Source organism: Hypanus sabinus, chromosome 16 (genome assembly GCF_030144855.1).
Source record: "Hypanus sabinus isolate sHypSab1 chromosome 16, sHypSab1.hap1, whole genome shotgun sequence".
In the NCBI taxonomy this organism is placed as follows: Eukaryota; Metazoa; Chordata; class Chondrichthyes; order Myliobatiformes; family Dasyatidae; genus Hypanus; species Hypanus sabinus.
This window is the reverse complement of record NC_082721.1, coordinates 14,289,182-14,312,173: the sequence shown is the minus strand read 5'-3', so window position 1 is coordinate 14,312,173 and position 22,992 is coordinate 14,289,182. Positions and strand designations below refer to the sequence as shown.

At 39.9% G+C, this 22,992-nt stretch overlaps 1 protein-coding gene across 1 annotated transcript in view; it reads right to left on the bottom strand.

The window, feature by feature from the left end:
- Positions 1 to 11,788: 11,788 nt before the first annotated feature.
- The window catches only part of rnf126 (ring finger protein 126), a 58,666-nt gene continuing 47,462 nt past the window's right edge, over positions 11,789 to 22,992 (bottom strand). The window contains exon 9 of the mRNA XM_059991153.1: positions 11,789 to 15,500. Coding sequence (XP_059847136.1) covers positions 15,351 to 15,500 — 150 coding nt within the window. The 3' untranslated portion in view covers positions 11,789 to 15,350. The remainder of the gene's footprint in view (positions 15,501 to 22,992) is intronic.

The window sequence follows — 22,992 nt, the reverse complement described above, 5'->3', positions numbered from 1 at the left end:
ACTTTGAACTTGAAAATGCATTTTTCAATTTAACATTTCTAGTTGCACCTCTAGATGAATGTCAAAGATAGCACTCCTAACACAAGAGATTATGGTTCATGTCAATTTTTACATATCTGAGCATAAGATCAAGTGCAGGACTGAGGGAGTTCTGTGCTGATGGAAACGTCTTTGGATGAGATGTTAAACTTGATTACTCTCTCACTTGTACATATGTAGTGCCACTAATTTTGAAGAGAACAGGGACCCTGGCCAGCATTCATTCATCAACCAACATTATTAAAAACAAACTAGAACATCATCTGTCAAAATCTACACTGAATTGCCAGCACAATTACCCGGAACTGGAGAGAGCAGAGGAGATAATACAAATTTCAACCCAGCGGAGTATCAACCTGTTGATGACTCCTAATGGGACTTCTGTAAATGTCTGCAGTCAGGAGAAAGATGAATGAGATGTTTCAAAGTTCAAAGTTAAATTTCTTATCTAATCACGTATATGTCACCACATACTAACCCGAGATACATTTCTTGCAGGCATTCAGAATAGAAAATAGAAATACAACTGAATCAATGAAATGCTACACACAATGAATGACAACCAATGTGCAAAAGAAGAAAAATGGTTTAATGGTTCAACTTAATATCAATGCATACGGTACACACGCCTGAAATTCTCACTCTTTGCAGACAATCACGAAACAGAAACCCCCCCCCCAGAACAAATGACAGAAGAATGTTAGAACTCCAAAGCCACCCTCCCCATCTCCCCCGCATAAAACTGTGCAAATACAAAAATGAGCAATAAATAAATACATATATACATACAGAAAACACGAGTTGTACTGAGAAAGTGGATTGGAGAGTCTTTGAAAGTGAGTCCATAGGTTGAGGAATCTGTTCAGAGTTGTGGTGAGTGAAGTTACCCACACTGGTTCAGGAGCCTGATGGTTGACAGGTAATAGTTGCTCCTGAAACTGGTGGTTTGGGACCAAAGGCTTCTGTTCCTCCTTCCCAATGGCAGCAGCGAGAAGAAAGCATGACCTGGATGATGGGGTTCCTTGATAATAGACGCTATTGCTTTGTGGCAGTACTTACGACAGTTTCGTTAAATTAGTTTAAATCTTTTCAGTAGTTTTTAAATTAGTGTGCATTTAAGTTAAAATGTTATACAAGTTATTTAACATTTCTGTTCTTTTAAATAGGTCTTAAGTGATCTCGAATGTTGTGACTACGATATTCACAAACATTCAATGTAAGCAACCCACTCATAACACTGGAGGAACTCAGCAGGCCCAAAATGTTGACTGTACTTTTTTCCAATAGGTGCTGCCTGGCCTGCTGAGTTCCTCCAGCATTTTGCGTGTGTTGCTTTGATTTCTAGCATCTGCAGATTTGCTCTTGCTTGTGATTCAGTGTAAGCAGAAGCTTTGATGGTTGGTGAATCAGATCCTGGGCGTAGCCACACATCCCAGTGTTGTTCTGTCTGTTGGTTCTGTGAGCTAGCAGCAGCCCTTGGAAGGCTGATGAGCTGGGAGCTCATCCTCTAAGTGGGATCATGCTGGAAGAACCAGATTCGATTAAGGCAAGGCAACAGGTTACCAAAGATGATGTCACATGTCAAAGTTGAAATTTTAAAGTAAAGTTATTATCAAGGTACATATATGTTAACATATACAGTACTATCTTGAGATTTATTTTCTTGCAGGTATTTACAGGGAAAAATAAATACAATAGAATTTATGAAAATTGTACAGGAACAAAGATTGACAAACAACCAATATGCAAAAGACAAACTGCAAATAAAATAAATTACTGAGAACATGAATTGTAAACAGTCCTTCAAAATGAGTCTGTAGGTCATAGAATCAGTTCAGAGTAGTGGTGATTGAAGTTATTCGCAGTGGTTAAGGAGCCTGATGGCTAAGGGCAATAACTCTTCCTGAACCTGGTGGGTGGGGAGCTAAGGCTTCTGCACCATATATCTGATGGTGTCGGTGATATCAATGGAAGATTCAAAGCAATCTGGTCATTATTACATTACTGATATTCCCCATATCAGTGACGACATGTTGAAAGTATATAGCCAATTGTAGAACACTGAGGCATCGTGAAACTCAGTATCTTCTTTAATGGAGCTTAGATTGTGCAGCTCTTTAACACAAATGGTCTTGTTTTGATATAGATTAGTTTGAAGGAATTTTAGACTAGGACCATGTATTACACAACCAGTATGAGGGAAATGAAGAATGTGTAAGGTAAAGCATGTATTAAGAGAAGGACTAGTTTATCAATGTTCATTCGTTATATGCCATGTCACATGACATGGGCAAGCATGGTCTTTCCATGACCATGATTATTCTAGGCAAATTTTTCTACAGAAGTGGTTTTCCATTGCCTTCTTCAGGGCAGTGTCTTTACAAGCCGGGTGACCCCAGCCATGATCAATGCTCTTCAGAGATTGTCTGCCTGGCATCAGGGGTCACATAACCAGGACTTGTGATATGTACCAATTGTTCATACGACCATCCGTCACCTGCTCCCATGGCTTCAAGTGACGCTGATTCGGTTGGGGGGGTTGTGGCTAAGCAGGTGCTACACCTTACCCAAGGGTGACCTACAGCACAAATGTAAACACGAGAGATTCTGCAGATGCTGGAAATCCAGATTAACACACACAAAATGCTGGAGGAACTTAGCAGGTCAGGTCAGGTCAGGCAGCATCAATGGAGAGGAATAAACAGTCGATATTTTGGGCTGAGACCCTTCATCAGGGCTGGAAAGCAAGAGAGAAGAACACAGAAAAAGGTGGTGGTGAATACAAGCTGGAAGGTGATAGGAGAAGCCAAGTAAGAGGAAGGTAGATGAGTGGGGAGGGGAATGAAGTGAGAAGCTGGGAAGTGATAGGTGGAAGAGGTAAAGAGCTGAAGAAGGAGGAATCTGATAGGAGAGAACAGGGGACCATGGCAGGAAAGGAAGGAGAAGGGGTGACAGTGAGGAGAAGAGAAGGAGTAAGAGGTGAGCCAGAATAGGGAATGTGGAATGGAAAAAGTGAGAAGGAGAAATGACCAGAAGTTAAGGAAATTGATATTCATGCTGTCAGGTTGGAGGCTACTGGGAGGCTAAAACATAATTGGCTTTTTTGCAGCAGCAGCAGCTAAGGATATTACAAATGTAAGTTAACATAAACTTAAATTAATAAATGATGCATAGATTACATGACAAAATAAACATAACGATGTTAGTGCAAGTTGTGAGAGGGGGCAAAGAAATATACTCCAAGACAGCATGAGGGTTTTGCATTGCAGTTCAGAATCAGGAAGAACATTTCCTTTGTTTGTAAAATCCAGTATTAAGGGGGCAGAGTTCAAATTCAAGTTCAAGTTTAATTGTCATTCAGATAGCAAGCACCTACAAGATATCAGTAAAATGTAGTCATACAAAAAATATATAGTCCAAGACCCTGACTCCATGAACGTTGCCACAATTTGCAATCAGACACCATATGGCTTGTCTTCTGCCCATAGAAAACTGGGACCAGCATTGAATCCAACTTCACGCCACAGCACTCTGCCTATGGTGTCCAAGGACTAACAATGTCCAAGAGGATCTGGCGATCAGCCGATGTTATACTGCATGCCTCCTTCATGCACCAACTCCTCTCTGATGCAGACAGCAGCACAATCCGTTCCTTCAGTTTCTTTGCCAACAAGCAATTCGCTGACAGTGTAGGCCTGCAGTACTCTAAGCTCTTAATACCCAGCAGGGTCTTGTAATCATAAAAAGCATGTTTAACAATGACAATAATGGCTTTGATTGACCTGGTAGAAGCTGCGACTCCACCACCTTACTGGAAGAGTTTGAAAATCAGATGTTTTAACAGTGGTATTAAGAAACACTTCTACAAACAAAAGGTAGCAGAAATTTGGAACCTATTTCTATAAACAACCATCAATGCTTTGTTATTTGTTAATTCTAAACATGAGTTTGTAGATCATTCACATTAAAGAAAGATGAGGAAAGACTCACATAATTTTAGTTCAGTACTCCTCTGTTACTGCATTGCACGGTACATTTTAAACCACATTTTAATGAAGTTTGTATTGTACATACATACTGTGCTATACATATGTGCCTCAGACTTTAGCAGAGTACTGCATTTGCCAACATGGAGTGCCACAGGAGGGTGTGGGACAGGGGGGACGAGTGCCGGAGCAGAGGGCGGCACAGTTGCAGACACACCCAGCCCTGAGACAACAGGCAAGGTCACTTTAATTCCAAACAATTGCTTTATTGATCATTACAGAATGTCTCTCTGATGCTTCCCGCTCTTCCCCTCTCTCAACTGTGATTCCTCTCTCCCTGCCCTCATCTCATTCCCAATCCACAACAGAGACCCATATCAGAATCGGATTTATCTTCACATAAAATGAAATGAGTTTTTTTTTTGCGGCAGCAGTACAGTACATAAAATTATTACAGTATTGTGCAGAAGTCTTAGGCACCCTAACTATATATATGTGCTTAAAACTTTGCAGTTCTGTGCATGCTGTTATTTATTGTTTTATGCACATTTATTCCATATCGGTCCTTTAACCTCTGACTTTATTTTATTATATAATTCCTAATTGTTAAATATTGCTTGTCACACCCTGACCAGCACACCACTGCAAATCTCTAATACATACAAATGTAGATAGCCAATAAAGTTGATCCTTGACCTCGCTGAAGGTGCAAGATACTGCAAATGCTGCAGTCTGGAGAAAGACACAACAATCCCTGGAGGAACTCAACAGATCGGACAGCAACTGTAGAGGGGAATGGCCAGTCAAGACCCTTCATCTGGACTGAAAGGTAGAGTGGAAAAGATGGAGCAAGAGCTGGCATGAGATCGGAAAATCGGGGCAAGGGTGTGCGATGGACCTTGGGGGAGGGGAGAGTGGAAATAGCGCCAGAGAGGGTAAAAGTGAAAAAGGACTGAAATCTGACATGAAATCTGACGGGGAAGGAAGGGGAAAGGGTGAGAATAGTGGGGGAAGGGAACCAGTATGAGGAATGTGCATGTAAGGAGCAGGTGAAGAGGCTGGAGGAGGAAAAAGATATAGGGTGATGGCTGTTGCTGCAGAGTGTAGGAGGGACTGGGTAGATATAGAGGAGAAATAAAAGAGACGGTACACTTTTAAGGGTAAGATCCTTATAAGTGTTGATGAGCAGACAGATTTCAGGAGTGCAGGTTCATAGCTCCCTGTGGTGAACTACATATACCTGTCTGGACACTCCCCCCCGCCCCGCCCCCCCCCCGCTGACTGCTGCTGTGGCTCCTCCTGCAGATCCCTGTATAAAGGTGATTGGAGGCACTGCTCCTCCCTCAGTCTCCAGGATGTTGTGTGATGGTCTCTTGCTGCTGACAGTGCTTTCTTCCAGCTAATAAAAGCCTATCTCTCGCCTCACGTCTCCAAGAGTTATTGACGGTGCATCACTCCCTAAAAGTTGTTATACAGATTTATAGAGTGGTTAAGAAAGTATATGGCAAACGTGCCTTTATTAGTCGAGGCACTGAATTCAAAAGTCAGTAAGTTATTTTGCAGTTTTATAAAACTCTAATTAGTCCTCATCTTGAATATTGCATGCAGTTCTGGTTGCCATGTTGAAGCTTTGGAGAGGACACAGAAGTGGTTTATTTACCAGAATGTTGCTTGAATTAGAGGGCATGTACTATCATAAGTGGCTGTGTTTTCTCCAAAGCGGTGGAGGCTCAAGGGAGAACTAACAGAGGTTCATGGTATTATGAGAGGCATAAATAGAGCAGACAGATGATACCTTTTTCCAAGAGTTGATATGTCTTATACCAGAAGGCATGCATTTAAGGTGAGCGAAAGTAATTTTAAAGGAGATATGAAGGACAAGATAATTTTGTTTTTTTAAAAACTCAAGAGAGTGCCTGGAACACGTTTGCTGGAGTGGTGGCAGAGATAGAAGCATTAGAAACTTTTAAAAGGTGTTTAGACAGAGGTATGGATGTGAGCAAAATGGAAGGATATGGACATTATGTAGGTAGAAGAGAATAATTTAGTGTGTGTAGGCCTGTTAGTCTTGATAGACCATGGATTTGCACCTTGGAAAGTTTCCAGGGCGCAAGCCTGGGCAGGGGTTTTTTTTAATGGAAGACCAGCAGTTGTCCAAGCTGCAAGTCTCCCCTCTCCACGCCACCGATGTTGTCCAAGGGAAGGGCATTAGGACCCATACAGCTTGGCATCAGTGTTGTCACAGATAACGTGTGGTTAAGTGCCTTGCTCAGGGACACACACACAGCCTCAGCCTAGCGACATTCAGATTACTAGACGAGCGCCTTACTTACTTGGCCAACACAATTAGTTAACTAATTGATTACTAATTTAATTGGTTCAGCACAATATTATGGGCCAAAGGTCCTGTTCCTGTGCTGTACTGTTCTATGTCCTAAAAAGGGACAGAAGGGGAGTAATTTATTAGAAGTTGGATAATTCAATGTTCATGACATCTGTTATAGATTACCCAAGTGAGATACGAGGTACTTTTTCTCTAGTTTGTGTTTTTCCTCACTCAGGAAGCACAGGAGGCCAAGGACTGACATGTTTTAAAATGTCCTAACCCAGGAGATCCAGCCTGCCACAGCAGACAGGTGCTCAATGGAGGGGTCGTCCAGTCTGCATCCACTCTCACTGTAGATGAGGCCACGCTTTATACACCAGATGCATTAAATAAGGCCAGAGGATATGCAGTTGTGCGACTTATCTCCCCTGGAGGGCTGTTTAGGGTCCTGGAGGCAGGAGGTGTAGGCACAATTTTTACACATCTTATAGTCATCATCTACCACCACACTAGCCTAAATATCCAGCACATCATTCTTCACAATTTCTGCCTGCTACAAAGTGATCCCAACTGCATCTACATCTTCCCCTCCCCACCTCTTTCTGCTTTCCACAGGATAACTCCCTCCATAAATCCTTGGTCCACTCATCCTTCCACATTTACCCCTCTCCCTCCCAACGTATTTTCCCCTGCAACCACAAGAGGTATATCAAAGGAAATATTTTATCTTTGGAACACTTTAACTGGGTATAACTAGACCGAGAATATATTATACCTCATCTTTTTAACTAACTCAAGGTCACTGCAATCATTATAAAACCACTTCTGTAGACACACCCTGCCAGTCAGTATTCACATTAGAAACTCTTTAGTTGGCAACTCTACATAGTTTTGAACCTACCACCTGCTAGCTTATCGTTCTCCCTCTCTCTCCACCTTCTTAATCTGGCTTCCTTTCCAGTTCTGATGAAGGGTCTCAGCCTGAAACATATAGACTGTTTATTCGTCTCCATAGATGTTGCCTGACCTGCTGAGTTGGTCCAACATTTTGTGTGGGTTACTCAAGATTTCTCCAGAACCTCATGCCTCAGCTTTGAATCAATGTTCTTTATTGGCAATGCCATCTTGCAAGTCTATTGCATATCCCAGGTGTACGGGACATTCCGCAAACTGCATCCTTAGCACCATCTGTTGGATCAATTTTAGACTGCGATATAATGAGACTCTCATTACACAGAGGAATGCTTTCATCAATATTATCAGTGCCATCTGTCGAAATAGATAGGATCAGCATCCTGTGAACTGAAGCACTGTGCAACTGGTAACAGTAGCAATTGATGCAATTGCTAAAATAGGTCAACCAAAAAGTGACACTGGTTACACTCCTACTACAGAAGTATCAACAGCAGTATCAAAGGATGCTTTCATTTACTAAAGAACTACAATATGATCCTGCAGGGTCTGTTGAGCTTGTATCACTGAAGCTGAAATTCTCAAAGCTCATTACAATGAACAGAAAGGTCACACTATCACATTTCAAAATATTGTGACATTCAAATACCTGTCAGTTTTTACCGTGACAAAGTGGATCTGTGCGCAGTGAGCATTCAGTCTAATCTCTGCAATGATTTTTGTTTAATTGCTATTTTAATTACAACAAAGAAAACAAAAGAACTTTATCTTAAACGCTTTGGATGCCTAACAACTCATAGAGAGCATGGGAAATACAGGGCACAATTACAAAGTTGCATTTTATCAGTTTCTCATAATGAGTAATTAAAATAAATAGCTTATCTTTTAGAGAATAAAATTTTCTGCAATTTACTGATAAATCTTTTCCTTTCAAACAGAACTTGCATTTATATAATCCACACACTTCATATAATATTGGAATATTAAACTGTTACTTCAACCGCAAAAAGATTCTACTACATTATTTCAAATAGCTGTCGAGTTACCCCTGGGTCCACTATTTGTTCCTCTACCAATATCAAAACTAAGAAGTATATGGTTATTATTACAATAGTAATTATGGTTGAATGGTTTATGAGAACTTGTGTGAAAATTGGCTTTAATAGTCTCAATGGGTTGTTATTACTGTACGTCCTGTGGTTGGGCCCAAATCAACAAATTTCTGATTTACTGGGATGAAAAAGGTTGAAGTCAATGTGGTGATGCTTCATTTCCAAATGAAACACTGATCTACAGATCAGGAGCTGGTAGCAAAGCTGGTTTCTACTTATTTTGAGATACAGTGCAGAAAAGGCCATTTCCAGCTTAACGAGCCATATCCAGCAAACCCACCTATGAACCCTGCCTAATCACAGGACAAGTTACAATGGCCAATTAATCTACTAACCAGAGGCAACACGAGTGAATCTGCAGATGCTGGAAATAAATAAAAACACAAAACGCTGGCAGAACTCAGCAGGCCAGACAGCATCTATCTACCTCCTCCCATAGATGCTGTTTGGCCTGCTGAGTTCTGCCAGCATTTTGTGTTTTTAACCTACTAACCAGTATGTCTTTGGAACTTGGAAGGAAACCAGAGCACTCAGAGGAAGGATGAACAAACTTCTTACAGACGGTATTGGTGTCGATCTCTGAACTCCCACACCCCAAGCTGTAATAATGTCAAGCTAACTGCTTTGGCTTCTGGACCCCCTTGACAATGGTGTGACACACAGTCTTCTCTGCCACATAACTACAAATGCAGATCAACAATGAAGCAGCATATTTTTTTTTATTTGATGCAGTGATTTAGTTGTAATTTATGATTACAAATCAGATCTGTCCTTTTCAATGCTCACTCAACCAATGACCCTAACTAACTACAGCACACAACTACAGTCTGACATGGAATCAATCCTGGAATTTCTACTTTTTATAATTCATTTTTTTTTGTTTTTAATGTACTGCTTTGCAATAATACTAAGCCAGTAAGGTCTAAATTGTGACATTTCATTATATTTAGATTCCCCAAATTTAAAAAAAGCTAATTAAACAGACATGCACTGATGTGCATGAACTTTGGGAGTGCTAACAATACAACTGACTTGGTCACATAACTTTTTGAAGCATATAGTAATCTGTATGTAAAAGGAGAGAAAAAGATTAACGGCTTCTGAACAAAGCTAAGTTTTAGCAGCTCCTGCTGAGTCATTTTCTCTCCTGCCAAAATAGCACATGATCAGGCAATATGCAAACAAAATTATTTTCCCCTACATTGGAAATGGTAAAACTCATAAAATAGTTAAACTATTAACCATCCACTTAATTTTTAAAGTCGTATGATGAAACTAAAAGCAAGTTAAAATGCAGCTGAAACATTTGCTCCCTTTTCTTAGTATGCAGAATTAATGTGGCTTTCATTTGCTATTTGTTACCAGGTCAATAAGAGTGTTGCAACAACAGAAAATGCTGGGAAAACTCAGTAGGTCTGGCAGCATCTGTGGAAAGGCACTCAACATTGCAGGTCCATGCATACAAAATACTGGAGGAGTTCAGTAGGTTGGGCAGCATTTATGGAAAGGAATAAACAAAGTTTTGGGCCAAGACCCTTTAGCAGGACCTGTTGTTTATTGAGTTTAGACTGTTTCAGGTCTGAGAATCTGAAGTTCACAGTGATGTATGATAGGGAATAATAAAATAAGTATTATATCTACAAGTTTTATCAAAACTAGCAAATACCTGGTAGTTAATTTATAATAGGAAATACTATCAGTGACTTGTCCATCATTTTGTAAGATACCTATACTGTATATAATCTTTCTAGCAATAAAATCTATGGGGCTGAGAAGTGCCAGATGGAGTTCAGTCTGGAAAAGTATGAAGTGATACATTGAAGGACACAATTGTAAGATTGAATTTGAAAGCAGAGTACATGTGTTAATAGCAGGATTCTTTGCAGTGTGCAGGAAAAGAGGGAGTTTGAAGTCCAAGTCCATAGACTGCAAAGTTGACACACAGGTTGTTAGGGTGTTTAAGGTGTATGGTGTGTTGGTCTTCATTAGTTGGAGAATTGAGTTAAAAGCCACAAAGTAATGTGCAGCTCAACAAAACCCTGGTTAGACCACATTTGGAGTACTGCGTTCAGTTCCGGATATGGAAGTTTTAGAGAGGGTGTGTAGAGATTTACCAGGATGCTGCCTGGATTAAATAACATGTCTTACCAGGAAAGGTTGAGCAAGCTATGCCTTTTCTCTTTGGAGCAAGAGAATGAGAGGCAGTTTGACGGAAGTGTATGATTGTCAGAGGAATAGATACGAGTGGATAACCAGTGAAATTTACCCAGAACGGCAATGACCAATACCAGAGGTTATCTTTTTAAGGTGAGTGGAGGAAAGTTTAACAGAGATATCAGAGGTAAGTTTTTGTTTTAAACCCAAACTGGTTGGTGTTAGAGGCTGACACAATAGGAACATTTAAGAGGCTCTTAGATAAACTCATGAATATATAAAAAACATGAACAGTTATGGGTCATGTGGAGGTGAAGGCCTAGAGTGATACAGAATAGGTTTAAATAGGTCAGCACATTACGGGCTACATTTTGAAAGGATTAGGAAACATAATTGCCGGACTTTCTCAGCAGATTTGTGTTATTGTGCACTTGCATGGCACAGAATGCCTCCACTTGAGAAGTCATATATTGAATAGAAAATGTTTAAATTTGATAGAAGTGCTGTCTGAAATATAGTTTAATTCAAAGTCACAAGGCTACCTAAGAAGTGAAAAAAAATTAAAACTCATTATAAATCATGTGGTATGATATAATTTACCTTTACACAAGGTGGTGCTGTTGGGCTGATCTGACAGCATACTTTAGACCTGAAAACTATCCACCCCTTCAGGAATAAAATGTATTCCAAATACTTTACTACCAAAGAAAATTGGGTGGCACAGTAGGCCAGCAGCTAGCGTAATGCTATTATAGCGCCAGCAACCCGGGTTCAATTCCACGCTGTCTGATAGGAGTTTATACATTCTCCCGGTGACTGCGTGGGTTTCTGCCTACATTCCAAAGGTGAACGGGTTAGGTTGTTAATTGGTCACATGGGTGTAATTCAGGAGCACATGCTCATTGGGCTGGAATGGCCTATTAATGGCATCTCCAAATAAAATAAAATGTCTGGCTATTAAGTTTAGCCTTAATGCTTAAAATTCAAAGTTAGTTCTTCAACGGGTCAATACCACTGAGCCAAAGAGCTGAGGAAGCACCAAACCATTTGAGGGCTATATTTGCTCTAGCTCAGCTCCATCTGCTATGGCCACATCTATTCTTCAGGTTGGTACTGGGCAATAAATACTAGATGACCTAAAGTCCATGAGCATGTCTTAATGAGGAAGCAGGGAAAGCATTATTGGTAGAAGCAAAGTTGCATTAGCAGTTACACTGCAGTAACCATTGTTGGAAAAAAAAACAAAATAATTTCCTTAGGAAAGTTAAATTTTGACCATTTTATTAATTAAAACGGTTGTATTTATAATACATTTACAAGCATTGCAGTTACTTCAACTGCAATAGGAGTGTTGAGTACTGGACTTGCTAACAGTTTAGTGATAATTTAATGCACCCAAGTCCTGAAAACACCCTTACATTGTCCGTGGATATTTACATATACAGTAAAAAATGCTAGCAAGTCAGTTCAACCCATTAGATCATAGAATTGAAGAATTTCTGGTTTCCCTTTACTTCCTACAGAAGTTCCTCTCATTAAACCACAGCTCTATTTGCATGAAATAGATGTGTTACACTTCAATAGAAAACACTTCATGATTTAAAATGGAAAGTTAAAAAAGGCAAGAAAATTCCAGAGATTCTTCCAAAGGAAAGCTTTAAATATATTGATGCAGTGAAAACAAGAAATAAATATCATTGCATCTGAGTTCAAATATTGCAAATCACTGAAGAATGCCTTTCAAAAACAAAAGGTTTTGGGCAATTGAGCAATCGGTGCCACAAATCCATTTACTTTATTGGGTCTTAATGACAATTTCAATTATAAAAAGCAGCATGCAAGCTGATGTACTTTTATAGGAATCAGGAGCATCAATATGCAGGCTTCCACATAAATGCAGGTGGTTGACAATTGATCTCTGTCCAAAATGATGTGATAAAAAATGTTTACATCTTTGTAATGTCTACTTGTTGATTATCTAGGAGGAGATCATATAATTCATATGACACCCTCTTAACACTAAAATAAACCCCAATAGAAGACAATTCCTCCACTTCAGAAATTTCAGAATAAATTAGTGTTTCCTTACATGAACTGAACAACTTCAGGTCTTCCAATCCCACAAGATCACCCTTAACATTCAGGATCAAGCAGAGACCTGTATTTAATGCATTTACTATTGAGATGTTGCTTCTTAAGAACAATATGAAAATTGGAATTTAAGGAGGTAGCTAAAGACAACATGCAGAAGTTGGAATGCATTGTTATGTAAATTAATCGGGGTTCATTATCATTTTTGTTTCACTGAACATTAAACAGGCAAAATGAAAAGAAAGCATCTCCTTTTTCAGGAAAGAAAGAACACAAAGTGGAAAAGTCTTTATTTTGCTTTAACTTATATCATCCTTAAAATAGCCAACCCAATGCCATTTTGCAATGTATTTTTTAAAAATCTTAAAATCTTGCCCAATATCTTAAGGGAAACATTTTCTGTTTCATGTTCCATATTGCAATGATACAATGATACAAACAAAGGATACCAAATGCAGAATATAAAAATTTAAAATATATTCCCAAAATACCTAGAGAAGTTTCAATGGTGTTAAAAACATCTTTCAGATGCTAGGTAACCATATATTTCTGTTCCCTATTAAAGAGACATTCATCTGTTGATATGCATTGATATACTTGTCAGTGGGTAATGCAACAGAAGAGAAATGATGCAAAATTCAAAAGTCAAATCAAAAATGAAATGCTTAAATCTGATAGAGACCTTCCCCATTTGTGTGGAACACCTATTATCCTACGAGATGAAGATTGATAGAAGTAACATGGGTTTATTTTTGGAAAGTGAGGGTGGGCACAAAACTTATTTTGAATTAAAAAAACAACTTCCTTTTATGCTCATAGAGGTTACCAAAAACAAAATTCTTTTACATTCTGAAAAGTGACCCCCCCCCCACCAACCCACAAACCCCAGAGATCACTTTAAAACTTAGAAATGGAGAGTCAAGCTCTTAAACATTATAAATTAGTAATAATCAGGTGTATTCACATATATTCATATACACAGTTTTTAGGTATATTTATACATACATGCTGCAAGTTTATCAAGGTTGCCCAGTGAAGTGTGGGTTATATGCAAACTACCGCTTTGTTATAATCAAAACTTTAAAAAAAAATTCTCTACAAGGCCATTTAAAATTTCATACAATTTCACCATCTTTACCAAGTCTCACCATTCAGGTCCCAGTATTCTTGTTCAGGGATCTTAAGCATTCAGACGCAGATGCTTCCTTACACTAATATACAACTGAAAAATAAGTGCATCTTGTGGAAGTTTGATACCCTTTAAGATTCTGTTGTCAGTTTGGGACTTGCAGTCTGAATCATCAAAGTGCATGGTAAAAATTTTAGAGCTTCTCCCAATATTGATTTTAATTAAGCAGCAGACAAGTTTAAGAGGCATAGAATTGTAAACTACCAATACATTTCCCTTTAATCTCATCTTATTTTACACTAAGTGTATACCCTTCTCGACTAACAGACACTTCAAATCACCTAGATACTTACAAAATATACACAAAAATTTCATTGACAATGTATCACTGAAGTATACAGGCTTTGTTATAAAAACTGTCAATGAAAATATCTAATTTTCTATGATTTTAATGATTATAGCTGGAGCTTATAGTCATTGATCAATAATGTTGGTGTCTTAGAAGTGCTGCTCAGATACCAATTGTCATTACATTTATAAAAATTGCAATGATTGTTCAATGACGTATACAGTTGGTGGTGATACAATATTAACAAACTTAGCGAATGCCACAAGTTTGCTCAGTATTTGTTTGCATCCCATTCTTGTATATTGTGGTGTTACCTACTGACAAGCATACCATTGGGCTTATCTTTTGATTTCATATCTTCCTAGGACATACCTAGGAATGGTGACAAAGTAAGCCATTCCATTTTTTTTTAGTACATATACAAAGTGATAGATGGTCAACAGGCCAGACGCTGATTAATTAATGTTATTGGACTGCACCTTAAATCATTTCAGGTAAGTTAGCAGAGACATTGCAGTTAGTCCATGATTCAAATATTTTCAGATTTCAAGACAGCGAGAACTGGTTAAAAATCATTTAGCAGATATGCAATCACCATTTCAATGTGTTACAATAGATTTTCATTCTCCAGAACCATACAGCCTTTGATTTGACTTGAAGCAAGCAATGACCCACTTTCTATTGGGGCAATGTTGGGTCTCACTGAGGCTTTCACAGCAACTATAAAATGGCTATCCAATAAAAAAACATTTTCGAAAAAATAATCCCTTTTTAGTATGAGAAAAACAAAGTTAAGGACTATAAAAGTGAATGAAAAGATCACGAGATCCAACAGCTGCGTTAACCTTAAAATGCATATCAATGGTTAAAGCATCAAATAAGTTTGCAAAGTAACAGCAGAAATCTTCCACTGCTTAAAATAATTCACAGCAGTATGATCACAGCAATGTGCACACAGGGCTTGTCGACCCACAGTGAGATGAAATAAAATAAACATAGCAGCTTGTCAATAAATGTTCTAAATCGGTCCCGTAAGTTAGATCTATAAATCTATGGAAAAAAGGTGGGTATTCATGTTTGAGTTGACATTTTTTTTTAGAAAAGAGTCCTTGGTTAAGAACCTCTATTTACTCTGGCTTTCTTTGTGCCATGCATAATACAATAATTTAAATTATAAAATGTATCACGGTAGTCATAGAACACTGTTGCATTATGAAAACAGTAGCCTTGGACACTGTCTTTAAAAAATAATTCAGGAATTGTTTGTTGAATTCTCATTACTTGGTGAACTTGAGGCTGAGGATGATGATGAAGAGGAAAAGTTCATCCTTGATACATCAGGAGGATTTGTTGCTGTGTTTTGTCCACTTAAGCTTTTTCGACAGACTGGACAAGTGTCATGCTAGGGTAGAAGAAATAATGAAACATGCATTAACATTTCCAGTGAAGCAGGCACATCCAAAATATTTTAATACTATTTTCCCCAATACCACACTCATAGATGTTGTTGAGATCTCAAATTTTCTCATTCTTACAGATTTACAACATATATTCGATTGTAACATTTTACACCAGCCCATCTTCATTTCAGTAATTCAAAACACAAATTTTATTACAATTATTCAGGATCACCATGATTCTTCTAACTTGCAAAATATATCTGAATTGGTAAAATGAACACAGGGGATAGGAGGAGGAAACAAAAAATAATAAGAGGCATTAGCGAGGTATCAAAAAACCAAAAGGAATTCTGAGCAACATACAAAATGCTGGAGGAACTCTGAAGGCCAGGTAGTTGAAGAGTAGATTTAAAAGGTGGGCGGGGAGAGAAACACCAGATGATAGGTGAAACCTGGAAGGGGAAGGATGAAGCAAAGAGCTGGGAAGTTGACTGATGACAGACACAGAAGGCCATGGAAGAAAGAAAAAGAGTGGAGGAACACTAGATGGAGGCGATGGGTGGGCAAGGAGGGAAGATGAGAGAGGGAAAAGGGGATGCAAAATGGTGAAGTGGGGGGAGGCATTACCGGAAGTTTGAGAATTCGATGTTCATGCCATCAGGTTGGAGGCTACCTCAACAGAATATAAGATGCTGTTTCTCTAACCTAAATGTGGCCTCATCATGACAGTGGAGGAGGCCACGGATGGACATATTGGAATCAGAATGGGAAGTGGAATTAAAATGGGTGGAATCCTGCTTGTCCTGGTGGATGGAGCATAGATGCTCGGTGAAGCGGACTCCCAGTCTACGTCGGGTCTCACCAATATACAGGAGGCTACACCAGGAGCACCGAACACTGTAAATGACCCCAAAAGAATCACGGATGAAGTGTCACCTCACCTGGAAGGACTGTTTAGTGCCTTGAATGGTAGTCCGGTAATGCCTCCCACACTCCCCCTTCACCATTTCCCATTCACTTTTTCCTCTCTCACCTTGCCCCCCGCCAATTGCCTCCCTCTGGTGTTCCTTCCCCCCACCTTTTCTTTCGTTCATGGCCTTCTGTCCCTTTCACCAATCAACTTCCTATCTATTTACTTCATTCCTCTCCCTTTAGGTTTCACTTATCACCTGATGTTTCTCTCTCTCCCCTCCCCCTACCTTTTAAATCTACTCCTCAGCATTTTTCTCCAATCCTGCTGAAGGATTTCGGCCCTAAATGCCAACTGTACTATTTTTTTCCATAGATGCTACCTGACCTATGGAGTTCCTCCAGCATTTTGTTTGTGTTGCTCGGACTTCCAGCATCTGCACATTTTCTCTTGTTTGTGAAAAGGAATTCTGAGTAAGTTTTTGAATGCAGGGAGTGAAGTATCCAAGATAAAGAAATGAAATATAAATGTTTCAGCCACTGAGCTCATTTAATTGATTAATGTGTAGATAGAGAAGGAAGAGCAGCAGTTTGGCATTTATGAAGCATGCAGAGACTCCCGACTGTCCTCACAGCACATGTTGCTACCTCATCTATCCTACCAACCCGTGCCTCAACTACGCATTCATATCTGCATTTACCTAAGCACCTTCCATCCATCTCATTTCCTCAGCTTTATTCCTATTTCAACTACCCATACTTCACCCTGAATTAATGTTTGCCGGATTACTCCAGATTTTCCCATTAAGGTGGTCCTCTCCAAGACCTATCCTTGGCCTTAACCATATTTCAACTTTCCCTATTTCATCCAGTATGGAAGCTATCTACCTCTCTTAATGATAGGCCCATCTCTCAATATCACTATGTGTGGTTTCTCATTAGGCTGCTTTATCTGCTTCAAATATTTATGCTTTTGCAAAAAATGACAATGTTGTTCTCCTTCCAACAAACTCAAATAGCTACCTAGCTTTTCAATCCTCCTCCTCTTCCTAATTGCTAACAAGACATCAACCATCTCGACCACCACTCCTCTCTCCAATTCCAACCTCACTCCACTCTCTCCATACTAATCATAACCTCATCATCAAACTGGCAGATAAGGTGGGTGCTGTAGTAGTCTAGTGGACTGACTTCTACCTTGCTGAGGCCAGGTGACAACAGTCAGACACCTCCTTTTATTTACCTCTATTTACCTCTCTAACAGGACCCCACTACGGTGCACCAGGCCATTGCCCCCATACCATTAACAGTCTTATTAACTCTGGGCATTGCCCATCCACTGCTTTCAACCTCACTCTCCCGTTTCTACCTCCTACCCAAGATCCACAAACTTGCCTGTCCAGGTAGACCTATTGATTCTGCTTGCTTCTACCCCTCTGAACTTAAATCTGCATACCTTGATTCAGGTTTATTCTACCCCCCCCCCCACCCCATTCAGCCCCTTCCTATCTATATTCATGACACTTCATACACTCTTGATCTTTTCAATGATTTGAAATCCCCCAGCCACTATCATCTGATTTTCACTATGGATGTCCAGTCCCTAAATACATCAGGGAGGCCTCAAAGCTCTCAGTTTCTTTTCTGAACAACCAGTTCCCCTCCGCCACCACTCTTCTCCTTCTGGCAGAGCTGGTCCACACTCTCAATAATTTCTCCTTTGGCTCCTCCCACTTCCTTCAAACAAAAGTTGTAGCCATGGGAACTCACATGGGTCCCAGCTATGTCTGCCTGTTTGTTGGCTACGTGGAAATCTATGTTCCAATCCTACACTGGTAGCCCTCCCAAACTTTTCCTATGCTACATCAATGACCGCATTGATGCTGCTTCCTGCACCCACGTGGAGCTTGTCGACCATTAATTTTGCCTCCAACATCCCCTCTGCCCTTAAATTTACCTTGTTTATTTCCAATACCTCTCTCCCCTTTCTTGATCTCTCTGTCTCTATCTCTGGAGACAGCTTATCTACTGATATCTTTTACAAACCCACTGATTCGCACAGCTATCTGGACTTTTCCTCTTCCCACCTTGTTACTTGTAAAAAAAAATGCCATCCCCTTCTCTCAATTCCTTCATCTCTGCTATATCTGCTCTCAGGATGAGGCTTACATTCCAGAACTAAGACGACATCCTCCCCCTTCAAAGAAAAGGGTTTCCCTTCCTGCACCATCCCACCTCTCTTTCATTTCACACATATCTGCCCTCACCACATCCTCCTACCACTCCATCAGGGATAGGGTTCCTCTTGTCTTCATCTACCACTCCACCAGCCTCTGCGTCCAGCACATGATTCTCTGTAAGTTCCACCATCTCCAACGGGATCCCACCACCAGTTTTTCTGCATTCTGTACTGATCGCTCCTTATGCTCCTTCCCTTGTCCATCCATCCCTCCCCAATGATCTCCATCCTGGCACTTATCCTTGCAAGCAGAATAAGTGCTACAGCTACCCCTACACTTCCTCTCTTACTACCATTCAAGACCCCAAAAGTCCTTCTAGGACCTATGAGTCCGCTGGGGTCATATACTGTGTCTACTGCTCCCAGTGTGGCCTCCTGTATATCAGTAATACCCAACTTAGATTGGGGGACCGCTTTGCTGAGCACCTATGCTCCGTCCGCCACAAAAAAGCAGTATCCCCCAGTGGCCATCCATTTTAATTCTACATTCCATTCCAACACGTCAGTCCATGGCCTCCTCTACTGCCGTGATGAGGCCATGCGCAGGTTGGAGGAGCAACATCTTATATTCCATCCAGGAAGCCTCCAACCTGATGGCATGAATATTGATTTCTCAAATTTCCGATAATGGTACCCTTCCCCCCTTCACCATTCCCATTTCCCTCTCTCACCTTATCTCCTTACCTGCCCATCACCTCCGTCTCCTCCCCATCTCCAGCCTTTTAGCTCTTTCACCAATCAACTCCCCAGCTCTTTTCTTCCCCTCTCCCAGTTTCACCTATCACCTACTACCTTGTATTTCTTCCTTCCTTTCTTACTCTAGCTTCTCATCTTTTTCTCCCAGTCTCGATGAAGGGTCCTGACCCGAAACATCAACTATTTATTCTTTTCCAGCCTGGCCTGCTGAGTTCCTCCAGCATTTTGTGTGTTGATTGGATTTCCAGCATCTGCAGATTTTCTTGTTTGCTAACTAGTTCTGCTGAAATATTCTATAAACCTTAATTCATCTGCTTCACTACGTTTTATAGACCTGTTACATCCAAACAGAGAGGTTTTTGGTGTCTGTAGTGATGCCATGTTCCTGTCTAATCTGATTTGCACCATTCTATTTGTACAATTCTCATCAACACATGGTTTTAAGCATACTTGGTGCATGTCTGTTCTGGTTTTTCTTTACTGATCAATGCTATGTGTGAACTTATTGCTTTAATTAACAAGGACCAAGAAAATTTTTACCCTCTCCTGTGACAAACATGTGAGAACATGTACCACATGCTGACTGATGACCAAACAAGCCTTTAATTAAAAACCAACAAACTGACTATTCTAGGTTCTCCTGCAGATCTGTGCTTGATGGCATAATTAAGATGCATTGATGTTTGCATATATAGTGAATTTTGATTAACTGGGACACATCGGGACCAGTACATTTTAGTTCAATTAAGTGGCTCCCACAATTATCCAAGGTTTCAAAGAAATTGTTAAAAAGGCTTTAAAAGGTAAAAAAAAAATTCAGTAAAATCCTATCAAATATCTCATTAAATTAACAAAATTCTACCCTAATCAAAAAAAGTGAGAGCCACATTCAGGAGGAGGAAATGATTCGAAGGTAAACTATGTGAAATCAGATTAAACTGAAAACAGAGCTACACCATCACTGTACACAGATGCAAGCTATTAGTTTTCAAAGAGCATTCAATAAAGCTACATTTATGAGGGCATTATACATAAAAATGGGCTTGTGAAATTTATATGTGGTTATCACCATCACTTTTGGCAGAAGGGAAAAATCTACCTTCTACAATTCAGATGCACCCCGAATAACAGTGAAGACAAAAGCAAAATATATTATTCTTGAAACTTACATCTCCCATAACTCCTGACATTAAAACTACTATAATGCAGAACAGCACACACAAAATGCAAGAGGAACTCAGCAGGTCAGGTAGCAGCTATGGGAGGAAATAAGAAGTTAAAGTTTCAATCTGAGATGCTTCAGGACGGATGCTCTAATGGAACTAGTTGTAATCATAAAGATGTCAACCAAAGAATGCCAAGAGATAGATGGAAGCACCCCCACAAGCAATTCAATCCCAACAGCCGATAAATGTATGCACAAGATGCTGTCGTGGCAAAAGGCAAAATCAATTGAAATGAGTCATTGAACTGGATCATGTATTTGACAAGGTACCCCATTGCAAGGTTTATTGAGAAAGTAAGGAGGCATGGGATCCAAGGGGAAATTACTTTGTGGATCCAGAACTGGCTTGCCCACAGAAGGCAAGGAATGATTGTAGACAGGTCATATTCTGCAAGGAGGTCAGTCACCAGTGGAGTGCCTCAGGGATCTATTCTGGGTTAGTAAATTTGCTGATGTCACAAAGGTTGGAGGTGTTGTGGATAGTGTGGAGGGCTGTCAGAAGTTAAAGTTAGAATGCAAAAATGGGCTGATAAGGGGCAGATGGTGTTCAACCCAGATAAGTGTGAGGTGGTTCATTTTGGTAGGTCAAATATGATGACACAACATAGTATTAATGGTAAGACTCTTGGCAGTGTGGAGGATCAGAGGGGTGTTGGGGTCAGAGTCCATAGGATACTCAAGGCTTCTGCGCAGGTGAGAAAGCACATGGTGCTTTCATGACCTTCATCAATCATGGGATTGAGTTTAGGAGCAGAGAGGTAATTTTGCAGCTATTTAGGACCCTGGTCAGACCGCAATTGGGAGTACTGTGCTCAGTTCTAGTCGCCTCACTATAGGAAGGATGAAGAAACCATAGAAAGGATGCAGAGGAGATTTACAAGGATGTTGCCTGGATTGGGGAGCATGCCTTATTGGAATAGGTTGAGTGAACTCAGCCTTTTTTCCTTGGAGCGACAGAGGATGAGAGGTGACCTCATAGAGGTGTACAAGATGATGAGAGGCATTGATCGTGTGGAAAGTTAGAGGCTTTCTCCCCAGGGCTGAAAAGGCTAGCACGAAAGGGCACAATTTTAAGGTGTTTGGAAGTAGGTACAGAGGAGATATCAGGGGCAAGTTTCTTTTTAAAAACGCAGAGAGTGGTGAGTGCATGGAATGGGCTGCCAGTGACGGTGGTAGAGTTGGATACGATAGGGTCTTTTAAGAGACTCCTGGACAGGTATATGGAGCTCAGAAAAATAGAGGGCTATGGGTAACTCTAGGTAATTTCTCAGGTAAGGACATGTTCGACACAGCTTTATGGGCCAAAGGGCCTGTATTGTGCTGTAGGTTTTCTATGTTCTATGTGAAGAAATACTAACAAAAGAGCTGTCAACAACAGTCTCTTGACTCTGGACAAAATGTTTTATCTGTTAAAAAATGTGAGCATACATCAGTGTCACACTAAAAGTCAATAATTACTGAAGCTACAATAGGACACTAACCCAAAAAGATGCAGAAGAGAAGCAATATTGTAGAATTCAATTTAAAATAGTATAACATGTGAGCAGTAGATTCTTTAAACAAAACTATTCCACAGAAGTGGGTAAATCCTTTAGGGTTTATTCTGAAGTTCACAGCCAAGTTAAAACATTTGGATTATACATTCAGTGACCACTTTATTAGGTACACCTGCTCATTAATGCAAAATTCTAATCAGCCAATCATATGGCAGCAACTCAATGCATAAAAGCATGCTAACATAGTCAAGAAGTTCATTTGTTGTTAGACCGAACATCAGAATGGAGAAGAAATGTGATTTTGATCATGGGAATATTGTAGTTCCAGTGTCTCGGGAACTGCTTATCTCCTGGGGTTTACAGAGGATGGCGTGATAAACAAAAAACATCCAGGAGCAGCAGTTCTGTGTGTAGAAATGCCTTGTTAATGAGAGAGGTCAGAAGAGAATGGCCAGACTAGTTTAAGCTGAGAGGAAGGCGATAGTAACTTAAATAACCACGCATTATAACTGTGGTGTGTAAAAGAACATCTCTGAATGTCCAACACTTCAAAACCTGAAGTGGATGGACTACAGCAGTAGGAGTCTACAAACATACACTCAGTGTCCATTTTATTAGGTACCTATATTAGATATTATACAAATGCTTAGCTTATGAAATTAGTATGAATTAAGGATGAACAAAAAAGAAAGAAATGGGTTGACTTAAATACATTTGGAAATTCAGTAGTGCTAGATTAACGGGAAAAAGAAGACATATTTCCCCAAGCAAGAATCAAGAAACAGGGGTACAGATTTATACTGGTAGATTCCTAGGGGTAATGAAAAACATTTTCATACAGAGAACACCATGGGTCTTGAACTCATTTCCTTTAAGGGTCGTATAGTCAGCAACTATCAACGCATTTACAAAGTACCAGGAGGTGTATT